The sequence below is a fragment of the Malaclemys terrapin genome, chromosome 8, assembly GCF_027887155.1.
Source record: "Malaclemys terrapin pileata isolate rMalTer1 chromosome 8, rMalTer1.hap1, whole genome shotgun sequence".
NCBI lineage: Eukaryota > Metazoa > Chordata > Testudines > Emydidae > Malaclemys > Malaclemys terrapin.
Window position 1 is genome coordinate 9,014,045 of NC_071512.1, and position 15,323 is coordinate 9,029,367.

The following is a 15,323-nucleotide window of genomic DNA, read 5'->3' on the forward strand; positions in this document are numbered from 1 at the left end:
TACTCAATTAAATGAACACTTGTGTGGTAATTACTCTATTACTGCACAGCACTGTCTGTGGAAAGTGTATTGTGAGGATACGCTATCATTGTCTGTCTAGCACAACAGTTTCCAGGGAAATTGATGGTTGATCTGCAGAGTTCCCTGTTGCTTCCTCACAAGCTTATTCTTGGGAACTTGCTGCAATGAACTGTGTTCTGCAGGCGAAGTGTTTTGGGGTGTGTCTGAGGGGGAGAACAGACCCCTGTTAAACTGAGCCAGCAGACTATTAGAATTAAATGTGGGTGCACCTTAAAAAGAGGGTTTAAAGTTCTAGTGGATCTTGTCACCATGCAGTTGTGGATTGTGGTATTTTGTGATAGGGTCTTTCCGCATCTCTGGCGTGAAGAATGATCTTTTTTTCTTTATTTACAAACAAAATTATTAGGGCTGTCAATTAATCCCCGTTAACTCATGTGATTAACTCAAAATTAATCGCGACTAAAAAAATTAATCATGATTAATCAGTTTAAATCGCACTGTTAAACAATCGGATACCAATTTAAATTTATTAAATATTTTGGATGTTTTTCTATATTTTCAAATATATTAAATTCTGTGTGTTATTTGAAATCAGTGTATATTATTTCTTATTACAAATATTTGCCCTGAAAAAATGATAAACAAAAGAAATAGTATTTTTCAATTCACCTCGTACAAGTACTGTAGTGCAATCCCTTTGTTGTGAAAGTGCATAATTGCACTCCAAACCAAAACAGTGTAAAACTTTAGAGCCTATGGAGTCCGCTCAGTCCTACTTCTTGTTCAGCCAATCTCTAAGACAAACAAGTTTGTTTACATTTACAGGAGATAATGCTGCCATCTTCTTATTTACAATGTTACCAGAAAGTGAGAACAGGCATTTGCATGCCACTTTTGTAGCTAACATTGCAAGGTATTTATGTGCCGGATATGCTAAACATTCGTATGCCCCTTCATGCTTCGGCCACCATTCCGAGGACATGCTTCCATGCTGATGTGACGCTCATTAAAAAAATAATGCATTAATTAAATTTGTGACTGAACTCCTTGGGGGAGAATTATATGTCTCCTGCTCTGTTTTACCCGCATTCTGCCATATATTTCATGTTACAGAATCTCGGATGATGACCCAACACATGTTGTTCATTTTAAGAACACTTTCGCTGCAGATTTCACAAAACACAAAGAAGGTACCAATATAAGATTTCTAAAGATAGCTACAGCACTCAACCCAAGGTGTAAGAATCTGAAGTGCCTTCCAAAATCTGAGAGGGACGAGGTGTGGCGCATGCTTTCAGATGTCTTAAAAGAGCAACACTCCAATTCGGAAACTACAGACCCGAACCACCAAAAAAGAAAATCAACCTTCTGCTGGTGGCATCTGACTCAGATAATGAAAATCAACATGCGTCGGTCCGCACTGCTTTTGATTCTTAACGAGCAGAACCCTTCATCAGCATGGATGAATGGTGGTTGAAGCATGAAGGGACATATGAATCTTTAGCACATCTGGCACGTAAATATCTTGCAACACCAGCTACAACAGTGCCATGAGAACACCTGTTCTCACTTTCAGGTGACATTGTAAACAGGAAGCGTGCAACATTGGATGAACGAGAAGTGGGACTGAGTGGACTTGCAGGCTCTCAAATTTTACATTGTTTTATTTTTGAATGCAGGTTTCTTGTACACAATTCTACATTGGTAAGTTCAACTTTCATGATAAAGAGATTGCACTACAGTACTTGTATTAGGTGAATTGAAAAAAACTATTTATTTTGGTTTTTTACAGTGCGAATACTTATAATCAAAAATAAATATAAAGTGAGCATTGTACACTTTGTATTCTGTGTTGTAATTGAAATCAATATATTTGAAAATGTAGAAAACACCTAAAGATAAATAAATGGTATTCTACTATTGTTTAACAGTGCGATTAATCATGGTTACTTTTTTTAATCGCTTGACAGCCCAAAAAATTATATAAACTCCTCCTGTATAACTCAGAGGTGAGACCAGGTTACCAGGAATACACTTACTGGCCATGTGTGACAGGAAAGAGATGTAGGAATGATCTTTGGGTTTTTTTCTCATCCTCATGAGGAATATTTTGCTTTATTTGACATGGTGCAGAGATAATCGCTTGTTAAATGTTTACTGAAAGTTCTGAATCAGAGCTAAAAAGTTTTGGGCTTCTTCTGACAAGGTGCTGTGGCACTCAGCATTCAGCAGAATCAGGCTCCTACGGTTGGATGTCATTTTATAACCCTACCTGGTGTCACAGTGACTGAGGTAAACTGACAATTCAGGGTAAAATTTTCAAAGGCTCCTAAATCAGTTGGGAGGTTGTCTCATTTTTCAAAAGTGGCTCCTAAGTGCCCAAGGCAAAGTTTCATTGACTTTTAAATGGAGATTTAGGCTCCTAAGTTACTTAGGTCCTTTTGAAATGCTTAACCCACCATCTTTAAAACACCTAGAGCAGATTTGGATTCCAAGATTTGTCCCTTTTCTCTTTGGATGAAGTTCACCCCTGTGCAGAGGGTCAGCACCAGGCTTAGGCACCATTTAAATTCCCACCCAAGTCCTCAAAATATGGTCTCAGTGGGGTGTGAGCCTTGTGCTGGATGTGGTTTCTACCCTTTGACCCTGATTCCAGATTATGAACTCTGTGGCTCTGAACAGAAACACCAGTCTGTCCAAATAGAGACCCATAATGGCCTGCACGGATCACAATGCAAGATCAGGGCCTATGTGAATTACCGAAGAGATTATTATTAAGGCCAGAAGGGGCTACTATGACCATTGTCTGACCTCCTACAGAACACAGGCTGGAGAACCTTACCTAGTAACGTTGGCATCCACCCCATAGCTTCTCTTTGCACTATAGTATATGTTGTAGGAAGATAGCCGCTCTTGTCTTAAAGGCTTCAAGTGATGGAGAATCCACCACAAACCTGGGTAACTTGTTCCAGTGGTTAGTTACCGGCAGTGTTAAAAATTGCACCTTCTGGCTAGTCTGAATTTTCTAGCTTCATCCTCCAATCATTTGATCTCATTATGCTTTTTTCTGCTAGATTAAAAAAGTGCCAAACAAACAAACAAGGAGATCCTGTCTGACAAGAGAAAAACACAAAGGAGTCTAGTGATTGATGAGGTTTGACTCTACAATGAGCTGTTCTGCTTTTTCCTGGAGTGTCACAGTGGTGGATTAAATACAAAACCTCCTGAGTGATTGTGCAGCAGTTGTCTTATATAACGAAAAATAGGCTGAAAACAATGCACAGATGTTGTCAATTACATGTAAAAACAATGTGCATTCAGAAGCGTCCATGTTATGAAATATGTTTGTGCCCCAATTTCTCAATGTGTTGTGTCCCTGGGGAATCCCTGGCTCTGGGGCCTCAGCAGTTAAGCAATCAGATTCTGGTGCTAAAAGTTTGTGGTTCACAAATAAATCAGACGTGTCTGGGTTTCTCAGGCACTTACTCACTGCTCAGCATCTCTGTTCCTGTCCCTAAAACATACTGTCCTTTGATACCATCTGGCCTAGAGTAGTTCTGTTTCCATAACTTAGTCTGTATTGTATCAGAGGGGTAGCCTTGTTAGTCTGGAACTGTAAAAAGCGACAGAGTCCTGTGGCACCTTATAGACTAACAGACGTATTGGAGCATAAGCTTTCAGGGGTGAATACCCACTTCGTCAGATGCATGTAGTGGACTTTCCAGAGGCAGGTAATTTCTACTGCATGCATCTGACAAAGTGGGTATTCACCCACGAAAGCTTATGCTCCAATACGTCTGTTAGTCTATAAGGTACCACAGGACTCTTTGTCGCTTTTTAGTCTGTATTATCTCTGCTGTCTCAGTGGTAGCTTTATTTCCTAAAGTTGTTTCCTAGCTGATAGAAGAAGCTGTGTCACAGCTCTGTGTGATGAGAATCAAAAAGAATAAAGAATCAGATAGAATAAATAATTGGTAATAATAATCAAAAAGGATAAATAACTGGTAATGTATCCAATAAGAGCCTGATCTGTAAAATAGGATGGCTGAGGAAAGGGCCTATTTAATGCAAAGCTTAATACAAAAATAATATCACTATGTTGAGTATGGAAAGACTAGAAAAAAATAAATACTCATGAATATTCTCGAGAAAACAAACAATGAAAAGGAGATCAATGCAGATAAAGAATAACTACTAAAATTCATTGCTATGCACTCTATTTCTGTTCTTGGGTGTCATAAACTTTATTAGGGCTTAATTTTCTAAAACTGGCACCTATGTAAAATGTGTGCCCAAAACACACAATTGCATAAATGGATGTAACTCTTGCTCACGTAGTTACCTTATACAAGTATTATGTGCTAATTTTTGAGAACTGAGTGGCCAATTCTGCAAACACGTGCGAGTAACTATCCTTAGTAGTGCTACTCGTATGCATAAGTCTTTTCAGGATCAATAACTTTAGCTGTGAACTTTTCTTTCATTTATTTACTGAGAGAGATGAACAGTAGATATTCATCTCATGTTGGACCCCAGCATTATATTGTGAGAGATGAACTGGCCTCAGCCGGATATTACCATAGGGAATTTATTATCCACCACTTAAATATGTAGTTCTATTTCCCAAAGGTATGGTTATTCTCTCTACTCAAGCCCCCATTTTATCCATTCTAGATTTATAGATTGTCTCACATCATATGATCTCATTTTCTCTGACAATACACATGTGTAGACAAGTGACTTACGCTTAAGCAAGTGATGGACTTGGGAATGTTTAGGCCAGCAAAGATTTGTTTTGTGTGGCCAGAGCGACATGCTTTGTTCTTGGGAAGGAAAAAACTTTATGCTTTTTGTGTATGCATTACTGACTGGCCCAAGTAATAGACTTCCTAGCAGCAGGGCGAAAGATACTACAGTGGGAGTCATCGGAGGACGTCAGGTTAAGGGAAAGTTGTAAGCTTTGCCAAAAATTACTAAGCCGCTTCCCTGTCAGGAGATAACAGCCTAGTTGATGATAACTTAATTGACATCATATTGGCTTAGCAGTTTAGGAGACAGGACTTATCATCTGGACATGTCATGAAGGTGTCAAGAACTGTGCAACTCCGTCTCATACCACTCAGCTGCCAATAACTGAGCACTTCCACCTTCAGTTAAGTGTTCAGCACTTGTCCGCAGCATTGTCAGTGCTCCTTGAAGAAAGATGTTATTGATAATGTGTGTTATATCCCTCTGGTACCTTGGGAAATTATAGAAACAGACACTGGCAAGCAACAGGCTGCATGGTTAAGCTGACAAAAATGTTCCCACAGTCGGTAGTTGAGACGGAAGTTGGAATAGTATCCCTTGCTCTTCTCTCAAGAAGGGAAAACTAGGTGATCTGTACTCGCCAAACTCAAATTGCCAATAGAAAGATAAAACACAAATCTGTCATATACAACTACGTTCAGCTCACGATATTTTGTTAGTTTCATGCACATGAATCTTAAAAAAAAGAGCGCTATTAAGAAATGAAATGTTTGCAGCATTATTTTAGCTGTGTTTGGCCCAGGATATCAGAGAGAAGGTGGATGAGGCAATATCTTTTATTGGACCAACTTCTGTGGAAATCAAAACTTGGCTCTTTCACCAACAGTAGTTAGTCCAATAAAAGATATTACCTCACGCACCTTGTCTCTTCGGAAATTAAATGTCTTTTGCACTTCTCTACAGATGTCCGCTTAAAAAAAAGCAGCAATGAATAATGACATTTGCTTGATTGGATTGTTTTTCATCCACTAAATTTGTGAGATTTATTAGCGAGTTGGGGGCAGATGACTGAATTAATATTCATTATATCTACTGAAGAAATATAATATATTTGCTATCTTGAGATCGGGGGATATCTTCCAGTGGGCTATATCTTCCATTGTGTCTTGTTGGAATAATGTATTTATTGTATAGTGAAACTCTGGCATGTGGGAACCTTCTGTACCCTGCCAGCTCTGAAGTCCCTCCTCTGCATTAAGCTAATGAAAAGACTTGGCTCTCATCTGTGTGTTTGCTACTGACAAAGCCTCCAATTGAATCAACGACCTTAAAGCTCTCACTATTTCTCTTTCTTGGTTATTTCCTCCAGTGTCATTTCTTTATTCCTTGGTGAAGTTACTTTGTTAGATAATATTAACTGAACCTTTTAAAAATCACTCCCATGCTGTAACCTTTGTCTTGACTTCTTGATCTTTCACGCTCTACGTTTCACTCACCTGGCTAGATGGTTTTCCCTCGCCTCAATCATGGATTTCTCTCTAATGACCAGCATGTCTTTAGCCGATGAATCCTTAAGGTAGATGTGTTGAATCTACGTCTTCTGGCTTGCTGTGCTTCTGTCTGAATTATGTTTCCTTATTAGCTAATAGCACCTTATTGCCATTGTAAGTCATAAATACGATGAGCCAAATCCAGAGAGTCCTGCTCAGTTTTTAACTCAACCAAAATTCCATGTGAACGTAGTGGGAGTTCTGCCTATGTAAGGAAGGAGTGAAAACTAAGGCCTTGAGGGTCTGGCTCTTTGTGTGAGTCATGGGGGGAGGAGGGGATAAGGATAGTTCTATATGCTATACTTGTACCATATGAATAATAGTAGTAATCGCACAATGAAATAGATCAGTCCAAATCCGCAAGTCCTAACTTGAATTTTTACTTAGGCAAAATTCAATGGGAGATTTCCTGGCTGAGACAAAATTGGGTAGAGTCTTCTGGATTTGCAGTGGAATTTTCAAGTCTCTGAATGATTTAGGAGAATGAATCACATTGAATGGCAATAGGCTTTGTGCTCCCAATTCACATAGACACTTCTGAAAATCCCACCCTGGTCCCTGATTTGTGGGTGGACCATATTAAACACAATTCTGTTCCTGTGTTGTTCAGATTGGTATCCTGTCCGGATGCTGTTAAGAGTTATGATCCAGTCTTTTCATGGGGATTTTTACTGTTAACTCCACATGTCAGAACAACCAGCTTGCATCCTAAAGGCTGGGCTATTGGAGTTCACCAGGGGATCAGTAGCTGGTCATCTGAGTAGTGAAATTCATTCTGAGATCAGGAGTGCTCCACCTTCTGACCAAGCTTTTCTGGCAGTTTAACTGAAACAAGTGTACACTACTAAATTCTTTAGTGTTAAAATTGCAAGTAGAGACGTAGACTCATCTTTTCTTGATCTACTGGCAAAGTATGGTGCAAGTGGAGCATTTTAATATCATTACATTTCAGTTGTACTAGAGCAGTGTTTCTCAACCTGTGGCCACTTGCGGCCCAATCAGCACAGAGCTGCAGCTCATGTGACATCCTCAGGGCCATAGAGGTAGTATTGGATGCGGCCCATAGTGGCAAATAGGTTGAGAACCACCGTACTAGAGGGATGTCATTAAATATGTTTTGATTCCTTTATTATCTACTAAATGGTGGTAGTACAACCGTGCTTGAAGTAGGCATGATATCAAGTATGTGATTTAATATTCAGGCATTAATGTTTAACTAGTGTTTTCTATGTTCATATTTGCTATGAGGCCAAGTCCTGCACAACTTACTCAGACAAAACTCCTGCTGGAAGGTGTGGGTCAAAACCCTGAATAAGGGATTACTAAAAATTGAAAAAAAGACCTTAATGGCCCATTGGGAGTCTTGTCTGAATAGGTACTGCATGATTGGGACATTCAATGTTAAAATCCGTTGGGATCGTCTTTGGAAAAATATGGGTCAGATCAAAGGGAGGTGCTGAATACTCGGCACATCTGAAAATCAGGTTATTCAGGTGCCTAACTATGGAGCCTAAATTAGACACCCCGTTTTGAAAATCTTGGCCATGATCCCGATTATTTAACTTAGTTGGTCAGCCACAAAGCTAGAAGATACCCTGCATGCCAATAAATTTCTACGGGGCAAACTTCTCTGGGATATGTGCAGAAACCATCAACTTTGTGCATATAGCAGAAATGAGAACTGCTTGGCAGATCTGAACAGAGAATTTTGACCTACAGCTGTAGCCTTCTAATTAAACACACCCCTGCATGCCATGGTGCTCTTGCGGACTTCGGAGGAATTTGAGTCTTTTCACAGGTTCTCTCTGCTGTCTCTTATTTAACCAAACAAAACCTTTCAGTAGCCTACAGTAATTTCACCCAAATCATGCAGTGTCCCCATGCAGTGTTTGGGACCATTCTTCCAGGATGCTGTAATCCTTTACTATAAGGCTGTATCCAGGGCATTCACCTTAAAAATCATCCAGTCAAATTTGCTTTATTGTCACCATGCATTAAAGCTAGGGTGAGCTGTGATCCATGATCCACATGGAAGAGCTCTCCTCACCCACATGTGCGCACAAGCACCATAACTGGCTGTCTTCAAATCTTAACCATCACTATGGGACAAGCCATTCAAACAATTTTGGTGGTGCTATCAGAAAGACCTATCCCCCTGGCATGCCCCCTGCTGGTTTCTCTCCTACTCAGAGTAGTTAATTTGCTGTCAGCACTTGTGTTGGTTTTTTTCCACATCACAATGTTTGTCTGAACTTCCTACAGGGTGATCAAGGTCAAGATGGAGCTGCTGGCCCACCGGGTCCTCCAGGACCACCGGGTGCAAGGGGTCCCCCTGGAGATACAGGAAAAGATGGCCCCAGGGGACCACAAGGCCTCCCTGTAAGGAATGAAGAATACAGAGTATTCACATTGTAAAACAGAATGGGTGCTCTCTAAGAATGCCCACAGTGTACTTCATCTGGGAGCCACCTGGCACAGGGCCATGCCTGTCTGGGCCATGTGGAGGTACTAGTAGGGGAAGGGGATATAAGGAGCCTTTCCCCGCCCTGTGATGCTGCATCAGGATAGGATTCTCACCTAGCACTTGAGATCATTAGGAAAGGGAGCTATGACATAGGTCAATAAACTGTGGCTGCCAGGAGGCTAGGTCTGGCAGCTGGGGTGTCTGACCAGGCCCCAGGGTCTCCAGCACTTGCTAGCAGGGGATGTGTGTTTCTCGTTAAAGAGGGCAAAAGTGTGTACCCTACCCTGCAGCATGGCTGCTTGCCCACAGGGCCCATCCTGCATGGTGCCAGCACACTGGCTCTGGTTATTAGCAGTGCTCACCACTGCTAGGCTTTTAGCAGAGGCAGGATTTAGCCCACAAAGTTTGAGTTTCTCTTTCCCTATCACAACTGGAGGAGAATAGTCACCATCGGTGGCCTCAGAGCTACTTCTAATGATTCCTCTGGATGCAACCTGACAAATGTCTTTAATTCTCTATAACTGTCTGGTTGTTAGAGAAATGGTAGCTTCACAATCAGTGAAATTATGGTAATTATCCCGGAAAAGTTGTGGGCTAAAGATGGGAGGTATGGGGAGAAGGAGGTTGTGTAGTATTCTGAACAGAAAATCAGAAGTCAGGATATTTTTTAAAATTTATAAAAAAGCAAAGTTTATTTCCTCCCTGATGAGTAACCTTCACCCATCCCATTGCAAACCTCCAACTCACTGGTAATTCATTTTTTAAAAAATCAGAATGTAAAATCAATGAACCTCTCAGTAATTATTTTTTAACTTTTTGGAGGATGAAGGGTTTTGGTGCAAATATCTGTAATCAACTTCACTGACTTGATTAACTTCTTTCCCCCAGGGCTTAAAAGGAGAGCCGGGGGAAGCTGGAGTGATGGTTAGTAGTATTCTTCCTGCCGTGTTTAGTGTCAGCACTAACAGATTAATTATGCTTCACTAGTGTGGACTGTTTGCTTAGCTCAGAAGTGCATGTAGTTTTGGGCTTGGGTGTCCTATTTACTCCCCTCCATAACCACATAGAGCAAATTATTTTGTTTGTGCCATTGCTTGCTAATTAAAAAGTACAGCGCTATTACGCTAAGCTACACATGACCAGAGATGGACAATTGTTGAGCTTAGAAAGTTGTACAGGAAACTGAAGCAATCAGATACTGCCTTGATACTTCAGCCCTCTCAGATGCACCATAAGACCCTGCATCACCATAAAGAAAAGAGGTGAGTCTCTCTTCTTATAGCTCTTCCATAACGCTCCTTTGCCCCCTCTTTCCCCACCCCTGCCTCCTCTGTGATGTCCCACACTTCCAAAATTTGGATTCTAATGAGTCAAGGAAGCCTTTTGTGAATTTTGGGGTACTTTTTATTTCCGCTGAGCTTTTGTTTTTAATTGGGGAAAACGTTCTTAATGCTACTTACTGGCGTCATTGCAGCTACGATGCCAAGCTGAGTTTCACAAGGATCGAATTGTGAAAATTTGGGAACAGAATCTGGCTGACAGATGATGATTCATTGGTGCCACCCACTTCCCCTAGGACAAAGTTTATATTTTTCAGGGGAGGGTTAATTCTTAAGGGACACCGTTGGTAAACGTGGATTATTTTCACTTGTTTTCCCACACCTTCCTCAAACCAAGAAAAGAAGGTTGAGAGAAGAAAAAGTTCTGAGCATTGAACCATGTGGAAGGCCATGAAGTATTACACCTTTGCAGCATTAAAAAATATTAGGTTTTGCTTTTTGTTTTTTATTTTATTTTACATCTGTGGATTACCTACTTTGTCATATGCAACAACAAGCAAGATCACTCAGCAAGGCAGTGGAGCATCTGAAAGTTGGGCAAAGAACCATAGAAAAAAAATTATGCTGGGTATCACAAGTAGAAACAGGAGAAAAAGCAGAGAAATCACTGTGAAGACTGTGAAGAATTTATTGTCAACAGACAAAGAAGATATGGAAGAGAGAGAGGGCCCCCTGGAGATACAGGAAAAGATGGCCCCAGAGGACCATCCTAGAAAGTGCTGCAAGATCTTTGCCGAATCTACTTGGATATGTTTGGTTTAGAATAGGTATCACCCACAGTGGAGTGGGTAAGGTCGTGTGCAACTACAAAATGGGGAAACACTAGCTAGGTGGTAGTACTGTGGAAAAGGATCTTGGGGGGTTTAGTGAATCACAAATTGAGTCAAAAATGGAATCCAGTTGTGAAAAAGGCTAATATTCTGAGGTGTTTTAAGAGGAGTGTTGTATGTAAGACATGGGAAGTAATTGTTCTGCTCTACTTGGCACTGGTGAGACCTCAGTTGGAGCACTGTGTCCAATTCTAGGCACCACACTTTGGGAAAGATGTGGACAAATTGGAGATAGTCAAGAGGAGAGCAACAAAATTGATAAAAGGTTTAAAAAAACCTGAAGACTTTTTTTTTTTTAACTGGGCGTGTTTTGTCTTGAGAAAAGAAGGCTGAGGGGGGACCTGATAACACTTCAGATACTTTAAGGGCTGTTATAAAGAGGATGGGGATAAATTGTTCTCCATGTCCACTGAAGGTAGGACAAGAAATAACTGGCTTAATCTGTAGCAAAGGAGATTTAGTCTAGATATTCAGAAAAGCTTTCTAACTATAAGAGTAATTTAACTTTGGAATAGGCTTCCAAGGGATGTTGTGGAATCCCTATCATGGGGGAGGGGGGTAAGAACAGGTTAAACAAACACCTGTCAAGGATGATCTAGGTTTACTTGGTCCGGCCTCAGAGCAGGGGACTGGACTAGATAACCTCCTGAGGTCCCTTTCAGCCCAACATTTCTATGATTCTGTGGTGATGGTAGTTCATTTCCACCTGTTACAATGACTCAAACAGCTCTAAATTCATCTTCTCAAACCATGGAGTGAAGGAACTTCCTTCCCAGCTAGGTACAGTTGTTCTAACACCCTTTGGACCGTTTTCCCCTTCCTCGCATAGGATAGCCTCTTGGAAACCTGTCCGTTAAGATCCTGAAACCCACTCTAAATAACTAGTGTTGCTGACTCACAATGTGAAAATAGATCATGGGAGTTGTGCCTGTTTATGTCAGGGATGAATTCGCCCCAGTGCCTGGAATCTAGTCTATATTATCTCATAAACAGCTATATTTACAAACTACTCTAATGCTGCTTTACTAACCAATCACCTGCTTCCCCACCAGCAGATTTTTGGAAAGCATTGATGTTGTGGACATCCTCCGTTGAGCATATTTTTGAGCCCCACTATGGAATATATAAAATAGCCACATAACCAAGCTCTACAAGTCCACCTGTAACATTTCAATTATTTGTTTTATGCGAAGGTCTAGCCCGGAGTTATGGTACTGAGTCAGATTCCAAAACAATTTATGGGACATTTTTCATACATAAAATATAAATCTTTAGAGAGCATTTTCTTTATTATTTGTGGGGTAAAGTGCATTGATACTGAGAATGTTTGTCTGTAGTAATGTTCATACAGAACCGAAAACAGACAGAGGCATCCTCGCCATTTTCTACAGAGCTGTAAACATTTATAGCTATATATTTTTAAATCCTGTTATGCTTTTATTTCCAAATAAATATACTGATAAATTTTACTTTTAACAGGGTGTAAGGGGACCTTCAGGACTAAAGGTAGGTAGTAAATAGTTTATTATACCTCTAATATTAACAAGGCAAGAATCTTCAGAATGCCTCTATGTGCCTGGGCAGGGTTGCACACATTTTTTCAGTTTGATGTAATCTCCTCTTCATCAATTGCATCTAAGAATTCCAGGGAATCAAATTGGCCGTTATCTGGAAACCGAAAAGTTAATTTTTTATTGCATCTTCTGGACAGAAAGTATGCTAATTGTTAAGAGAAGTAAAACAATGAAATTTAGAATGAGGAGGGGGGAATTTGCTTTTTTAATTTTAGCATACTGTAGGCACACTGGATTTTTTGGCATTTCAGGAGAAGATAATGAAGATCAATAGGAGAACAAAATTTCCACTTCAACTGATAATTTTAAAAATGAATATGACTCATTACTATATTTCCCTTCCTTTGCTTTTTGTTTTTGAAGGGTGAGCCTGGTTTTCCAGGGAGAAAGGTAAGATACTGATTCTTCTTTCTTTAAAAAAAAAAAAAAAAAAAAAGATGTTCATCACACACAATGAGCCATTTGCAGAAACAAGGTTGAGCAAGGCTCTAGTCATGGTTGGTTGCACTGATTCACACTTTATATTCTTCAGGATTTCTAGCATATGTTCAATTAAACAATAGCAATTCTGTGACCTTGAAATAGACATTTTTGTGCCATCAGCATCTTTTTCATTATGGTGATCAGCCCAGAAGCAGTAATTACATTAGCCTCGTCAACAAAGAATAGGGTTACCATATTTGAACATTCAAAAAAGAGGACACTCCACGGGGGTGTCAGCCCCGCCCAGAGTCCACCCCCGCTCCTCCCATGCTCTGCCCCCACTCTGCCCCACCCCTCCCCGCTCTGCCCCGCCACCACACTCCTCCTCACCCCCTGGCCCACCGCTGGCTTGCTGCGTCCCTCCTCAGTCCCCCACCCACCGTTCACCTCCTACCACCTGCCACTCACCTCCTTGCTCCCCTGTCAGAAACCCCCATGCCTGCCCTGAGAACCCCCGCCTGCCATTGGCTTACCGCTTCTTGCCTCCTCACCCCCGCCCACCCACCCACTGCTGGCTCCCTTGCTGCTCACCTCTTCAACCCCGGCTGCCCGCCACTGGCCTTTTCACACACCCCTCCACTCATCTACTCACCCCTCCTGCCGCAGGTCCCTCTGGCTCCTAGGATCAGGGGCAGCCGAGGGGTCTCCATGTGCTGTGTCCGCCACAAGTGCGAGCTCCGTGGCTCCCATTGGCTGGGGAAATCACCAATGGGAGCTGCCGGAGCCGCGGAGCGGGGCTTGCAGGCGCCGGCAGCACGCAGAGAGCCCTCCGTGCCCCCCCACCCCCCGACCTGACCTGTCCTGACCCTAAGAGCCAGAGGGACCTGCCAGGGGGTGAGGTGGGGAGTCTCTGTGGTGCTTACCTGGGGCGGCTCCCGGGAAGCATCCAGCAGGTCTCTCTGGCTCCTAGGGTCGGGTCAGGTTGGGGGGGAGGGGCGGAGGGCTCTCTGCCCGCTGCCAGCCCCTGCAAGCCCCGCCCCCGCAGCTCTGATTGGGCAGGAATGAGCCGGTGCAGCACACAGAGACCCACTCCGCCTCTGTGCCTGGGGCCGCCCACACTGCAGGCTCCCGCTGGCGGGCGGGCGCCGGGAGCTGCCCCAGGAAGCACCGCTAGCCCCGGGACTTTGGACTTACGGTTACCATATGTCCGTATTTTCCCGGACATTTTTAGATATTTAAAAATTCCTCCCGGATGGCGATTTAAGAACTAAAAAGCCGGACATGTCCAGGAAAATACAGACATATGGTAACCCTAACAAAGAATAAAGGCTGAAGGGGTGAGCCCTTTTGCTGAATTAATTGAAAATAAAATGGGTGAATTTTTGAGACTGCTGCTCTCCATCAGGCCAGCGTTGGTCAGTCTGAATCTCTCATAGGACTGACCAAACAGACATCACCGTACTCTGAGGAGCGGAGCCCACTGGACATAATCTCTGTGTTTGGAGAAAGTATGCTCTCTGGCAAGAAGGAGAGCAGCTCACAAACACATGTCTGCTCTTCTACAAGAGACTGGCCTTTCATCGAGGAGGACAAACGGTTGCTCTGAGTAGCCCACTGAAGACCAGGGAGCCTTGCATGAGCAATCCTGCCTATCCAGTTTTTATATTGGTGCCCAAGTCTGTTCTATATCAATGCCTCCCAGAGAACTGAAACCAAAACTCCAAAAGGCTCATGCCTTATTCCATCCTTACTTCCCTTAAGGCAATCAAGGGCTTGTGTGTTTCTGGACAGAATTTGGCTCCGAATCTTCAATATATAAGGGTTAAACTCTGTCATTCTCATGAACAATCTTTAATTTAAATGTAACAATGAAAGCAAGTGACTAGCTAAACCTGTGAATCTCCTTTTTGACAAGTTAGAATTCTTAGTGAATATAATGCATTCGATTTCCGAAATGCAGGCAGAATCTTCATGTATATTATGGGCCAGATTCGCAAAGGCCTGTTGACTTCCAATCAGAGTTAGGCACTTAACCTGCGTAGGTTCTTATGTAAATCCCAATTGGCGCCTAAAAACCCTGTAAATCTGGCCCTATCCCATGAGCGCATCAGAGTTATGGTGATAAGTATAATTGAGCTCTTACCCAATGGTAACATTGGCTGGCCTATTGACCCCTGTGTATTTTCACGGTTTGATAGACACTCTATGTATATTTTTATTTTACCAGGGTGATGATGGGACCCCAGGACAGCCAGGGCTTCAAGGGCCTAAGGTAAATTATTTCAGCTCTATATCTGTCTGCCTGGTGGCTATTTTTACCATCTGGTATCTGTTGCTGGCCAGATATCACAGTCAATGCAGATTGCTCCTAA

The 15,323-nt window shown here is 42.1% G+C and overlaps 1 protein-coding gene across 1 annotated transcript in view; it reads left to right on the plus strand.

The window, feature by feature from the left end:
• COL23A1 (collagen type XXIII alpha 1 chain) overlaps positions 1-15,323 on the plus strand; it is a 327,013-nt gene that overhangs the window by 280,300 nt on the left and 31,390 nt on the right. The window contains exons 9-13 of the mRNA XM_054037338.1: positions 8,583-8,699; positions 9,673-9,708; positions 12,434-12,460; positions 12,892-12,918; positions 15,179-15,223. Coding sequence (XP_053893313.1) covers positions 8,583-8,699; positions 9,673-9,708; positions 12,434-12,460; positions 12,892-12,918; positions 15,179-15,223 — 252 coding nt within the window. The remainder of the gene's footprint in view (positions 1-8,582; positions 8,700-9,672; positions 9,709-12,433; positions 12,461-12,891; positions 12,919-15,178; positions 15,224-15,323) is intronic.